The sequence below is a fragment of the Cololabis saira genome, chromosome 17 (assembly GCF_033807715.1).
Source record: "Cololabis saira isolate AMF1-May2022 chromosome 17, fColSai1.1, whole genome shotgun sequence".
In the NCBI taxonomy this organism is placed as follows: domain Eukaryota; kingdom Metazoa; phylum Chordata; class Actinopteri; order Beloniformes; family Belonidae; genus Cololabis; species Cololabis saira.
Genome location: NC_084603.1, coordinates 39,183,947 through 39,197,784, shown reverse-complemented (window position 1 = coordinate 39,197,784; position 13,838 = coordinate 39,183,947). Strand labels below are relative to the sequence as shown.

Genomic DNA, 13,838 nt, shown 5'->3' with positions numbered 1-13,838 from the left:
CTGAATGAATATCAAATAAAGCGATAGAATTGTTTTATTTTTCCTCTTTATCATATAATGTTCACAAAAAGTAATGCAATTAATGTCATGGGTAGTGAATTTTGAAGGATCAAATACACAACATCCCATATTATCAATTTTAAATCAATATTTCAGGGGTAGCATAATTTGATAGTCCAGTAACGTCCTATCAAATAATGCTCCCGTCACTTTATGCATTCAGGTAAGATACTAATCACCTCACTGCCACTGCAGGATGAATCTCAGCATACTTATACCTCAATTCAGCCATTTTAAATCAATATTTCAGGGGTAGCATCATTTGATAGTCCAGTAACATCCTATAAAAAATAATGCTCCAGTCACTTAATGCATTCACGGCACGGGAAGCATCTAAAATGATCTCTGCTGGCCTGATACTGCGCCGCAAAATATCTAAAATTATCTAAATATCTTAAAACATTTGCCTGCGCCCAAATTGAACATTTTTTAATTTGACCGTGCTGCACTGTGACGACATCTCGGCGGTGTCCGATAGGAGAGAAGGTGGTGGAGGGTGAAAAGAAACTTGCAGGTTGTAGATCAGAGACGATCAAGATTGAAGAAAAAATCATTTTGGCTGTGAGTCTGTGTGAGGAGCTGTGGGATACGAGACTGCAGGCCTATCATGACCTCAATAAAAAGGGACAAAAGTGGAGAGAAATCTCCCAAAATTTGGACATGCCAGGTGTATTTAAAAATGGTAGAAAACTTTTGGTAGTGGTAGAGAGCTATTGCAACCCCTCCCCCGCCCCCCCGGGGCTAAGCCCCGGATCTCCTGACATCCTAGATCCGCCCCTGATGATGCTGCATGTGCGTTCTCCCCGTTCTCCCGTGCCGGCTTCACTGTTGGCTGCAGTACCCCCAACGGCCGTCGTGGTGAAGGGTGGCGCTAGAGAGTCTCATTTCTTAAAAGGAGCCTCATGCTCCTTTAAATTCAGAATATTTGACTTCTGTAGGTGTTTAGTGTTGTAGTTTATTAAGTTGGGTCATCTGAGTTCTTCAGAATTCTAGCCCCTGACCTCTCCACCATGTCCAGCATTATTTATATTTCCTCAAGTTCCCCTAAAATACCATGGTAGATCCTCTATGAAAACAAAGGCTGAAAGAGTCTCCAGCCTTTGACAGTTCAGTCGGTGACAGTGTCAATACAAAGAGACAAGACAAAGTAATGTAGTGTGTGTGTGTGTTTGTGAAGGTTCCGCCTGGTGCCGTTCCTGGTGGAGCTGCGAGCAGTGATGGACTGGGTTTGGACCGACACCACTCTCTCTCTGTCCAACTGGATGAGTGTGGAGGACATTTATGCAAACATCTTCATCATTAAATGCAGCCGTGAAACGGAGAAGGTAGGAATATATACAGTATAAAACTAATGATTTCCACTGAAAACACATTAAAGCATGAATAACTGATTTAATATTTATGTTTTTTGGTAAGTGACCTTGGTATAAGCGGGATAATGGCCTTAGAGGTGACATTAACATAAATAAATGGACGACACAGGGCCGTGAAGCGGAGGACGTTTGCCTCCCTTACATACACGGTGCCGCATTTGTCAAGAACGTGGGTTTGTGGAGGAGCAGAAGAGCTGGATATGTGGACTGGAACCATGAAACAGTTGCAAAATGCCAAACAGCTTATTTTTTGATGTTGCTATTGACTCTTGTTTAGAGATTTTGGTTGCATGGACTCCGCTACAGTGATCAGTCTGTGTCGGCTCCAAAAATCACCATCCAATGTTTGACTGATATATTTACTGTATGTACATATATTTCCTCAGAAATACCCCCAACCTAAAGGACAGAAGAAGAAGAAGATAGTGAAATATGGCATGGGCGGCCTAATCATCTTCTTCTTGATCTGCATCATCTGGTTCCCACTTCTCTTCATCTCATTGGTCAGATCAGTGGTGGGTGTGGTCAACCACCCCATCGATGTCACTGTCACCGTCAAACTGGGAGGTTACGAGGTAATCCACTACTAAACACACTATAATCCTCTCTGGTCGGAAACAGCCAGCACTATGACTGCAGGCCATGATGTCAGCAGCATCTAGCACACATCCATACAGGTTGATTGAAACCTTTATTGTCCCTTTTGGGGAAAATCAGTTGCCAAACAGCTCATGACATTCAAAAAGAGGAAGACAGACGTACATAAGCTTCATAAGGAGATATATTGAAACTTTACTCCAGAATGTGTGTAACCCAGCCATGTTTGTTTTCTGTTCCAGCCCTTATTCACCATGAGTGTACAGCAACAGTCCATCCAACCCTTTACTGTCGAGCAATATGATGAACTCACCAAGAAATTTGGAGACAATGCTGTGAGTACAGATGTTTCTAACATTCACTGCTTTAATGTTCTCACTGTGTGTAGTACTTTCTGTGGTGAGTACTAAGATTCACCAAAAGCACCCTGTAAGCCAACTTGTGTCCAAATTTATCTTGAGTAAATGTAAAACTCCAAAAAGAAAATTGGTTCTGCATTGATGTCACTTCCCCACTGGACCACACCCCCTTACTCACACTGAGTGGCAAAAATGTCTGCACTGTGTACCAATGTACTATTCACCCTCCAAAAGATGAGCATGTTTGGCCAACCAGTTTGTATGTGTCTTACGGACTGGGGAAGGCTGATAATTAGGGGTGTAACAATATATCGTGCCACGAAATTTCGCGATACAAAAACGTCACGATACGTGTCGTGGAGGTGACAAACTGTATCGCGATATTGGGTTATTAATATTAATCTATTGTGTTGACTAGGAACGCGCATCCGACCACGCCTCGACCCGCGGACCAAAATCTTCCTCCGCTCAGAAGAAACTAGTCCCGTTTTGAGCTCTGAAATTTTACTGATGTAAGTCTGGTGTAGAGTTAAGCCTTACCTTATTAAATTAAACCTTTTTGGGGTGGTGAGTAGGATAAACACGGGGACAACTTCTGCTGAGTTCCAGTGTACTTTAATGTCCCTCAACAGTGTAGGATTTTAGAACATCAACACAGCACCTAGTGCCGTACTGTGGCGTATCACTCCGCCCAATCTAAAACAGACTAATCACTACAGATAAACTGACTAGTGTCATTATAGTCCCTGATTTACATCAGAATATAAAGAATATATTTATAAAATAATCAACCCTGAATTACCAAAATAACCTTAACAAAAATAAATCTCCTCTTACACTTCTAAGGTGAGCATGAATCACTCTTTTTTATGATGTAAAATTGTATGTATTTATTTACTTTTATTTATTTAATTTTAGTTGTTAAATTTCTGGAAAAGAAAAAAGTCAAATCATACATGAGAGAAACTATTCAGTTTGTGGCTAAATATTTGTACTTGTCTGAAACTGAAGATGCATAATGCAAACCTGACATTTACTTTTAGTTCAGTTTGTAGAAAATGGTTGGCCTGGCTTTCTCTTTAAAACTTAAACAGTTATAAAGCATTACAAACTGGAACAATAGGGCAAACGCACAGCATTGTTTTGTATTTTGTGTCTTTCAAATAAAAAAACATTTTTTTCCAGTCATATGTTCCTCATTCAAGGTAGTTAAAAAAATACTGCTATAATATCGTATCGTTATCGTGACCTCAATATCGTGTATCGTACTGTATCCTGAGATTAGTGTATCGTTACACCCCTACTGATAATCCTTTCCATTCAGATGTCCGGGGAAAGTATTTCATGAGTAAGGGGGAGTTTAGTTTTGATCCATTTGTCCCTGTACTGCCAGTGACAGTTAGGTTTGTGTTGCCGGCAGTAAATCAGGCTCAAGTCTTGTGGATCTTGGACTCCACCAAGGGAGCAGCAGAGGATTACTAATGTCCCTGTATTTGAAAGTATTTTACTGAACATCAAATCTCTGCTTGTGTAAACTGAGTTTTGGGTATTGTTCTGATTAGATGGCCATGCAGTTCATCACGCTCTACAGCTATGAAGACATTGTGACAGCGATGATTGAAGGCAGCTCAGGATCAGTGTGGAGAATCAGCCCCCCTAGCAGACAGGAAGTCATTAAAGAACTACTGGGAAGTCCTGTTGACCTCACACTCCGTCTCTCCTGGAACTTTCAGAGGTAATACTGTCCTTATTCATGACCAACCATGAAAATACCTTTTCAAAATGGTTTATACTGTATATATATAACTTGTGAAAGATGTGGAAGGCATCGCCGTCTGTATATGGACAAAGTTCGACTGTCTGTCAGTACGTTTACATGCAGCAGTTCAATCGGATTTCTGATCGTATAAGACATCGTTCGGACTTTTAAACTGCAAGTAAAAACCTCAATCCCATCTATTTCGGACCTATTTCGGGCTTATATCGAACATTTAATAATCGGATAGCAACACATAGATAGTTCGTTCAGAGTCTGAATGTTAACGCCATGTATACGGAGACATCAGATAGTGCAGTCTGAGCAGCTGGAGAATTTCCTCTGGGGATTCACCTGGAAGTGAAAGGAGCCGGCGCGTGTTAAATAGTTGTTTAAACACCTTTAAAAAGATCACGAAAGAGATGGCAGAAGCTTCATCAGGACACCGGAGCAGATCAGAATAAAGTGGAAAAATATACAGAAGGCGTAACATTGGTGCCAAACAAAACAACCGTCAACCGGATGTGGCTCTTTGTTGAAATGGTTACCATGGTTACCATGGTTACCATGGTTACAGCGCCACCTAGTGTCACGGAGTCAGCCATGTTCTGGACATTTATCTGATTTTCTGAACAGCATGTCAACTCAGACAAGTGATCGGGTCTTCTGGATGTTTATCTGATACCATCAGAAATCCCATCTCTTTGCTGCATGGAAACGTACTGAACAGACTCTGAAGATTACTGATGTTCACCACTGATGAAAATCAGTAATCTTGATTAATAAGTTAAACTTTCTCTTAGAGCATTTACCTTTGTAGAATGGACTATTCCAATTTACACTTTTCTTTCTCTTTTATAGCTATGTTGTTACTTTGCTCCAAATAGACCCGGTCTTGTTGAAAGCGTTTCCTTGTACTGGCTACACCGTCCTGGTTGGACTGTCCTATTGCAGCAGCTGCAACAACCTCACATGTGCTAGAACAATCTATAATTGCAGCCTTATTTACAAAATACCACCTGCAGTGGTATTTGTTTTAGGAAAATGAATAACAAATGTATTGTATATTTTAGAAAGTCTTTCACTTTGTATCTACAGAAATAGAGCAGCTACTATTCTACAAGAGACTGATTCCATGTTTTTTTAGTTCTTGTCAAAGCCTTTATTCTTTTTTCATATCCGTCTACAAAACTATTTTTCTGCAAGATTACTGTTAAATGTTTTTGATTACTAAATGATGTCTGTTTCCAGGGACTTGGGTAAAGGTGGGACGGTTGAACACACGTTTGACAAGCATTCCATCGACCTGGAGCCTGGAAACCCAGTCAGGGCTGATCTGGCATCTCTGCTGGTCGGAAACCGCTCTGAGCCGGTGTACGTTTACTCACTCCAACAATCTTCTTCTCATTAAAACTCTTCAATCCTTTTAATACATACATTTCTATCTGATAGTTATTATCTTTTGTCTTTCACAGGCTTGTTCCCAATTTGTTCCCCAACTACATCCGAGCCCCCAATGGAGCTGAAGCCAAACCTGTTAGTCAGCTGTATGACGGTCAGTCCAAAGACAAGACGCACCATTTTTATGACAAGAAAAAGAAAATCCAAAGTACAGTTGGTCCCAGATGTTTTTGACAATGACAGTTTTTATGAATTGCCTCCATCACAATGGAAATACAGGACTGTCTCAGAAAATTAGAATATTGTGATTTTCTGTAATGTACTGAGCCCCTAAAGGGACACGGATTTTTTTTTTTTAATAATGAGTTTTAAGCGTGCGCGTGAAACCTTTAAGTGAGCACGTAAAGTTGTTTACTTGCAAGCAAAGTGTAATGTCCTTATAATGAAGTCCCAGGTTAAAATATATCTCAGCTAAATCCTGTAATGTCATTTCCATTCATAAACAGAGCAGGAGCAACTGGATGGTTCCTGTTCCAGCAAAACTCCCATGTACTTGTTTTTACGAGCTCACGTAGAACAAGTTTTAGGCGCTCACTTATAAGTTTTGCGAAAGCGCGTGAAACTTTTTAGTGAGTGCATAAACGTTTTACGTGCTCACGTAAACAACTTTACGTGCTCACTTAAAGGTTTTACGCGCGCGCGTAAAACTCATTATATATAAAAAAAAAAAAAATCCGTGTCCCTTTAGGGGCTCCGTAGTAATGCAATTAAAAAAACAATGTCATACATTCTGGATTTATTACAAATCAACTGAAATATTACAAGCCTTTTATTATTTTAATATTGCTGATCATGGCTTACAGCTTAAGAAAACTCAAATATCCTATCTCAAAAAATTAGAATATTCTGGGAATCTTAATCTTAAACTGTAAACCATAATCAGCAATATTAAAATAATAAAAGGCTTGCAATATTTCAGTTGATTTGTAATGAATCCAGAATGTATGACATTTTTGTTTTTTTAATTGCATTACAGAAAATAAAGAACTTTATCACAATATTCTAATTTTTTGAGACAGTCCTGTACATTTTCAGCTTGAGTTTGTGAAAAAAAATCGGGGATTTTAGAGGCTCAAAAGTATTTGTATAAATGATTGAAAAGAAGTTAATTGTCAAGGTTTTGTCCATTCACTGTTTACTTCAAGATAAAGGAAACACATAGAAGGATACCAAGTATTGAGATTCCATTCAATTTAAAAATACTTTATTAATCCTTAAAAAGAAATTAATTGATTTAAGGATCTTCCAAGAGTCATTGTAGATTTCAGAACTGATTTATAATGAATATGCCGCAGGTGTCCCAACTCACCATGTTTTGGAACCAGCAGGTGTCAAAACCTAACATGCTTAATCTTAAGAAGTTTGGACATGGGTATTTACCTTTCTCACGTGTCTTGTAGGTGATGAAGACGGCTACCTGAACCTGACCCTGTCCCTGAAGAGTGACCGGTCCCTGAGCAGCTACGGGAACCAGGAGTGGTGGGACATCGCTTTTGCAGGATGCAGCGCCCCGTCCTCCTGTGGAGTGCTGCCAATGATCGTCTTCAACGACAAAGTCAGCCCCCCCAGCCTGGGATTCCTGGCTGGATATGGGTAAGAAATAAGCTGGATATGAGGAAGAAATACGCTGGATATGGGGAAGAAATAAACTGGATATGGGTAAGAAATACACTGGATATGGGTTAGAAATACGCTGGATATGGGGAAGAAATACGCTGGTTATGGGTAAGAAATACACTGGATATGGGGAAGAAATACGCTGGTTATGGGTAAGAAATACACTGGATATGGGTAAGAAATAAGCTGGATATGGGTAAGAAATAAGCTGGATATGAGGAGGAAATACGCTGGTTATGGGTAAGAAATACACTGGATATGGATAAGAAATATGCTGGATATGGGTAAGAAATAAACTAGATATGGAGAAGAAATAAATTAGATATGGAGAAGAAATAAACTAGGTATGGGTAAGAAATACACTGGATATGGATAAGAAATAAACTGGATATGGAGAAGAAAGAAACTAGATATGGGTAAGAAATAAACTGGATATGGGGAAGAATAATGGCTGGTATTGGTAAGGAAAACTATGTGCAGGTAAGAAACACTGGACACTGATAAGAAATAATAAACAAATATCATTGGTGATGGATTTCTACTGCTGACCACGAACAGAGATGATTATTATATAATCAATGGAATTAATACTGCAACATTTTTTGTTCTCTACAACTTGAGCTGCTTTGTTGGGTCAGGTTTGGGGTCATGTGCTCATATCTGACAATGCAGGAACGTTTTCTAGAGTTAATGTGGGATAGAGCTATTCATTGATATAATAGGTGAACAAAATCAATAATAACCTAATTTATATGGTGTGAAAGTAAAGTAGGCTTAACAATAATAATGACTGTGTTTGGCGAATGGCAGATGAATCAAAGATTTGACTTAATAATGTTATAACTCATTCCTTACTGTTCTAATTATAATGAAGCATTCCTCATTTTTGTCATTGATAACATAATGGTGATTATTTGATAAGTGCATGATAATGACAGTGTAGTCTGGCACGAGCACCAGACAGCCGACACCGTGGGGCCTAATCTTTAACCTTTCTCAGTTCTGGTACTGGTTCCGTTTAGCTGAGTGTCTCTGTTTCCTGCCCTCCCCTGCAGGATCATGGGATTGTACGTGTCCGTGGTCCTCGTCATCGGGAAGTTTGTACGTGGTTTCTTCAGTGAGATCTCCCACTCCATCATGTTTGAAGAGCTGCCGTGTGTGGACCGGATCCTGAAGCTCTGCACCGACATCTTCCTGGTTCGTGTTAAATACACACAAACACTAGCAAGTTTGGTTGAGTAACATAAGATGTTGTACTCTGAAGTCAATTCTGTTTGACAGCAATAACAGTCCACATGCTACACAGTAGGGCTGCAGCGGTTCAGGTAGCCCACGGTTCAGTTTGGTTTGTGTTATGTGCATAAAGAGAGCTTGTTTTCCAAAATTATCTGTTTATTTTGCTTGTCACTTTTCAAAATGTAAATTACTATAATTACTTTAAGTCAATAGCCTCTTAATCTTGACAACTCAGTACAGTTAGTACAGTACACACTACAGGACTGTCTCAGAAAATTAGAATATTGTGATAAAGTTCTTTATTTTCTGTAATGCAATTAAAAAAAACAAAAATATCATACATTCTGGATTCATTACAAATCAACTGAAATATTGCAAGCCTTTTATTATTTTAATATTGCTGATTATGGCTTACAGTTTAAGATTAAGATTCCCAGAATATTCAAATTTTTTTAGATAGGATATTTGAGTTTTCTTAAACTGTAAGCCATGATCAGCAATATTAAAATAATAAAAGACTTGCAATATTTCAGTTGATTTGTAATGAATCCAGAATGTATGACATTTTTGTTTTTGTAATTGCATTACAGAAAATCACAATATTCTAATTTTCTGAGACAGTCCTGTATACAAATACAATGGTATAACATATCGTTAAGAAACTCTTTCAAAATTAAAACAGTTACTGAACACAACACTTGTAAATGTTAAACTGCCTTTTATTCCTCGACTACCTGTAACGTGGGTGAGTGTTTTCATTAGGTGAGGAAAGCCACATCTCCGACCACTGAAAACGGCTGCAAATCTTTAGCAATAAATGCTCCAACTGCACGGGTTATTTTCTAGTGTTTATCTGAAGTGGCTCTACAGGTCTGGTGGAAAGCATCTCCATAAACAGTTGTTGTTTTTTCGCTGGTGTTTCCTTATCGAGTCGCTGTACTGCAGAAAGCGTTACATCAGGGTGTTTCCTTTTGCGTATGGGACACGTTTCAAGCAACGTTTACAACAGTACAAGTTCTGTTAACTGTTTTCACTCCATCGTCGTTTTTTTCAACAGCGAAACTGAAATGTCTTCCTGCTGCACCCCAGTTATTTTGGAAAACACCTTCACAATATCGTCTTTTACACACATGCCATTAAAGATGGATAAAAAGACTTTCAATAAAAGAACATCTTCCTGCTTACATTAAGAGTTTAGCTTCCTGAGAAGATTTCAAATGTTCCAGAAATCTTCCAGAAATCTGATTCTTTTTTCCAAATGTGTGGTCACAATAAAAGCGCTGTGTGTTTTCAGGTGCGGGAGACGGGAGAGCTGGAGCTGGAGGAGGAACTTTACTCCAAACTGATCTTCCTCTATCGATCTCCAGAGACAATGATCAAATGGACTCGGAACAAATACAGTGGAGACCAGGACTGAAGCTCTTCTGTCTGCTGAGACACGACCACAAAGGGAACCCACATGTTGACCACATGTGGACCATACATGGTTTTCCTCCTGACTTTTATGAACAGAGACAGTTTAGTGAGATGTTTGGACAAGTATCTGCAGCTGCAGAACCACTGGGATGAAATCGGACCACGTTTGGACGTGCAAAGCCGTCGTCGGGCCGTGACGACGGTTCCACTGTGGGAGGACGGCAGAGAACTGGATATCTGTTGGGAAAGGTTTCCGTCTCCAGGGACAGAACCTTCCTGGAGACCAAAACCAGTCAAACTGAGTTGTGTTTGACCAGTGAAAGGCCTGGTGGAGGTTCTGGTTCCTTCGTGGAGGATTCCAGGTGGCAGGGACTGATGCTGGAAGCAGGAACAGTTTACTTTTGTCAAACATTTTCACTTTGAAGCTGGTGTAAAACTGCTGGATGAAATCTGGAATCTTGTTAATTGAACACTTTTATTTCACTACTGAACATTTTGACTTTGTTCAACATATCTTAAAAAAAATCTTTGCATTTAATGACCTTTTTGGGGGTCAATTAGGGGTCGTATCATATCGTAAACCACAAAATCATATCAGTCCTGTTGCTTTTCTGGCAGGTTGAATTCTTACGTTCATGCTTCACAGACGAAAAACAATATTCTTCATCATTGACGTGGTTTTTTGCTATTTCCATCATGACTTTTCAACATGTTTTGCCTCATTCTGTGTTGAATTATCTTCTCAAATTAGTTTTATGATCAATTCAACGTAGATTTAGACTTGCAACGGTTTTTTTAAACATCTGAAAAATGTTTCCACCGTTAAAGTATTTTTAGCTGTTTAGCTGTTACAGACAGAAAATGTAGAAAATCACAGGTATGACACTTTTTTTATTCTACAGAGAGAAAAGTTGTGTCATACCTGACACAAGTCTACGTACACACAGCTGATACTGTGAAACTGTAAATGGCTTATTAAATGCAAGTTTATTTTCTACTAAATCCAGGCTTCCTCCCAAGAGTGCTGACGCTAAAAAAAAAAACCAACAGGAAGAATATGACTCCTCTTTTTTATGTTGGTGGGAATAAAAACAACCAAATAAAGGGATTTGACTTTCCTCTTCTTCATGTACAGTGAATGCAGCGTGATGTAAAGTAATGGATGAAGATAAAGACTGGGAAATGAGTAACTCCGTTAATACTTAACAGCTCACTGGACAAAATATTTTCAGGTCAGAATGTCTGCTCTCATGATTGCTCTCCACACATCAATCATAAATCCTGTTATTTTTGGAATATGCAATGCTTGCATGGTTTTTGGTGTCCCAATGTGTTTATTCTCCTCTGGAGACCTGTGATCGTCGTAATTCCCTGCAGAGAGAAGGCCGTCTCATTCGTCTTCCGGGTGTTAAATGCGCTAGTCTCTGAAAACCGTCCATGAAATAAAGAAGTGGTCAGACATGAAGGTGGAGGTGGTGGTGGGCAGGTGAAGCTTCATGAAGCACCGAGACGGTGCCATCTGGTGGACAGCCACTGCAGCTCCAAAGAGACGACTGGAGCGCTGGCAGCGCTGAAGTCATGACAGCAATAAACGCTCAGAAAAGTCTGTGTGCTCATTCATACCAAATAATATCGTCTTTGCAATCAAATATGCAGATGCTCTCCCCCATACTCAAACACATTCCAGAATTAATGCAAATTATATTAAGGGCTCAATGTTGGTTAATGGTTTATTTAAAGATTTGAGCTTGATTTAAAAACTGTACCAAAAGTCCCTAACAGGATCCTTCCTACTTTGCAAATGATTTGTGTGAAGTGTTTATACAGGACTGTCTCAGAAAATTAGAATATTGTGATAAATTTCTTTATTTTCTGTTATGCAATTTAAAAAACAAAAATGTCATACATTCTGGATTCATTACAAATCAACTGAAATATTGCAAGCCTTTTAATATTTTGATATTGCTGATTATGGTTTACAGTTTAAGATTAAGATTCCCAGAATATTCTAATTTTTTGAGATAGGATATTTGAGTTTTCTTAAACTGTAAGCCATGATCAGCAATATTAAAATAATAAAAGGCTTGCAATATTTCAGTTGATTTGTAATGAATCCAGAATGTATAACATTTTTGTTTTTGTAATTGCACACATCACAATATTCTAATTTTCTGAGACAGTCCTGTAAGTCTAATAGATAATGTTTTAGACTGTCGCAGGCTTCCGTCAGCTCAGAATGAGCCAATGACACGCTGACAGACAAGCCGATGAAAAGCCTTGAGACATTTTGAAGCAATAAAGAGCGAAACTTCCAACGTCTTCATACACTGTTGTGTGAAAAAGTGTTTGCTCAATTCCTGATTTCTTATTTTTTTGCATGTTTGTCGCACTTAAAGGAGCCGTCTGTAAGAAATGTCCAAAACTGGTACTGCAGTCACTTTCAAAATATTGTTGAGCGGCGTGTACCCTCCCCCTCCTCCCCCCGACCAGAGGTTGCCAGGTTGGCTGCAGAATGCAGCAGGAACGTAGGCTGCCATGGCTGCCATAATTAGAGCCGAGCTGGCAACCCGGATGCCGAAACAATACTGACTTGGTGATTGGGAGATAGGTGGAGGGTGGAGCTTCAGAAACAATACTGACTTGGTGATTGGGAGATAGGTGGAGGGTGGAGCTTCAGAAACAATACTGACTTGGTGATTGGGAGATAGGTGGAGGGTGGAGCTTCAGAAACAATACTGACTTTGTGATTGGGAGATAGGTGGAGGGTGGAGCTTCAGAAACAATACTGACTTGGTGATTGGGAGATAGGTGGAGGGTGGAGCTTCAGAAACAATACTGACTTGGTGATTGGGAGATAGGTGGAGGGTGGAGCTTCAGAAACAATACTGACTTGGTGATTGGGAGATAGGTGGAGGGTGGAGCTTCAGAAACAATACTGACTTGGTGATTGGGAGATAGGTGGAGGGTGGAGCTTCAGAAACAATACTGACTTGGTGATTGGGAGATAGGTGGAGGGTGGAGCTTCAGGCCAAAACAAAAAATGACAACATAAACATCAGTTGAGGGCTGCAACTCCTCTTTTTAAACGGGAATATCCTGGCTTGAGTGCTGTTGTCAGTGACATAAGTATTTGAAATGAACATGATTTTTAAATGTCTGTTGACATATCGGGGTCATTTTATGATTATTTTTATTATTGCTCTTACATACAGCTCCTTTAAATGTTTCAGATCATCAAACAAATTTAAATATTAAGACAATAGATAACACAAGTAAACACAAAATGGTTTTTATTATTAAGGGAAAGGAAAAATCCAAACACATGGCCCTGTGTGAAAAAGTGATTCCCCCTAAACCTAATAACTGCTTGGGCCCCTGAGCAGCAACAACTGCAATCAAGCATTTGCCATAACTGGAAAAGAGTCTTTTACATCACTGTGGAGGAATTCTGGCCTACTCAACTTTGCAGAATTGTTGTAATTCAGCCACATTGGAGGGTTTTCGAGCAGGAACCTCCTTTTTAAGGTCATGCCACAACATCTCAATCAGATTCAGGTCGACTTGACTGAAAGTTTGACTTTGACTAGGCCACTCCACAGTTCATTTAGTTTTTCTGAAGCCATTCAGAGGTGACTTGCTGGTGTGTTTTGGATCATTGTCCTGCTGCAGAACCCAAGTGGCTTCAGCTTGAGGTCACCAACAGATGGCCGGACTTTCTCCTTCAGGATGTTTTGGTAACAGCAGAATTCATGGTTCCATTTACCACAGCAAGTCTTCCAGGTCCTGAAGCAGCAGAACAGCCCAGACCATCACACTACCACCACCATGTTTTACTGTTGCTATGATGCTCCTTTTCTGAAATGCTGTGTTACTTTTACACCAGATTTAATGGGACATGCACCTTCCAAAAAGTTCAACTTTTGTCTCGTCAGTCCACAGAGTATTTCCCTGTGTCTCTGAGGG

General features: G+C 39.6%; 1 protein-coding gene across 2 annotated transcripts in view; it reads left to right on the top strand.

Moving 5' to 3' along the window:
• The window catches only part of piezo1 (piezo type mechanosensitive ion channel component 1 (Er blood group)), a 119,280-nt gene extending 108,107 nt beyond the window's left edge, over positions 1–11,173 (top strand). For both annotated transcript variants that reach the window (XM_061746189.1, XM_061746188.1), the window contains exons 46-54: positions 1,238–1,385; positions 1,820–2,008; positions 2,273–2,365; positions 3,952–4,124; positions 5,397–5,519; positions 5,621–5,700; positions 7,007–7,199; positions 8,279–8,420; positions 9,754–11,173. In XM_061746189.1, coding sequence (XP_061602173.1) covers positions 1,238–1,385; positions 1,820–2,008; positions 2,273–2,365; positions 3,952–4,124; positions 5,397–5,519; positions 5,621–5,700; positions 7,007–7,199; positions 8,279–8,420; positions 9,754–9,876 — 1,264 coding nt within the window. In that variant the 3' untranslated portion in view covers positions 9,877–11,173. The remainder of the gene's footprint in view (positions 1–1,237; positions 1,386–1,819; positions 2,009–2,272; positions 2,366–3,951; positions 4,125–5,396; positions 5,520–5,620; positions 5,701–7,006; positions 7,200–8,278; positions 8,421–9,753) is intronic.
• The last annotated feature ends 2,665 nt before the right edge of the window (positions 11,174–13,838 follow it).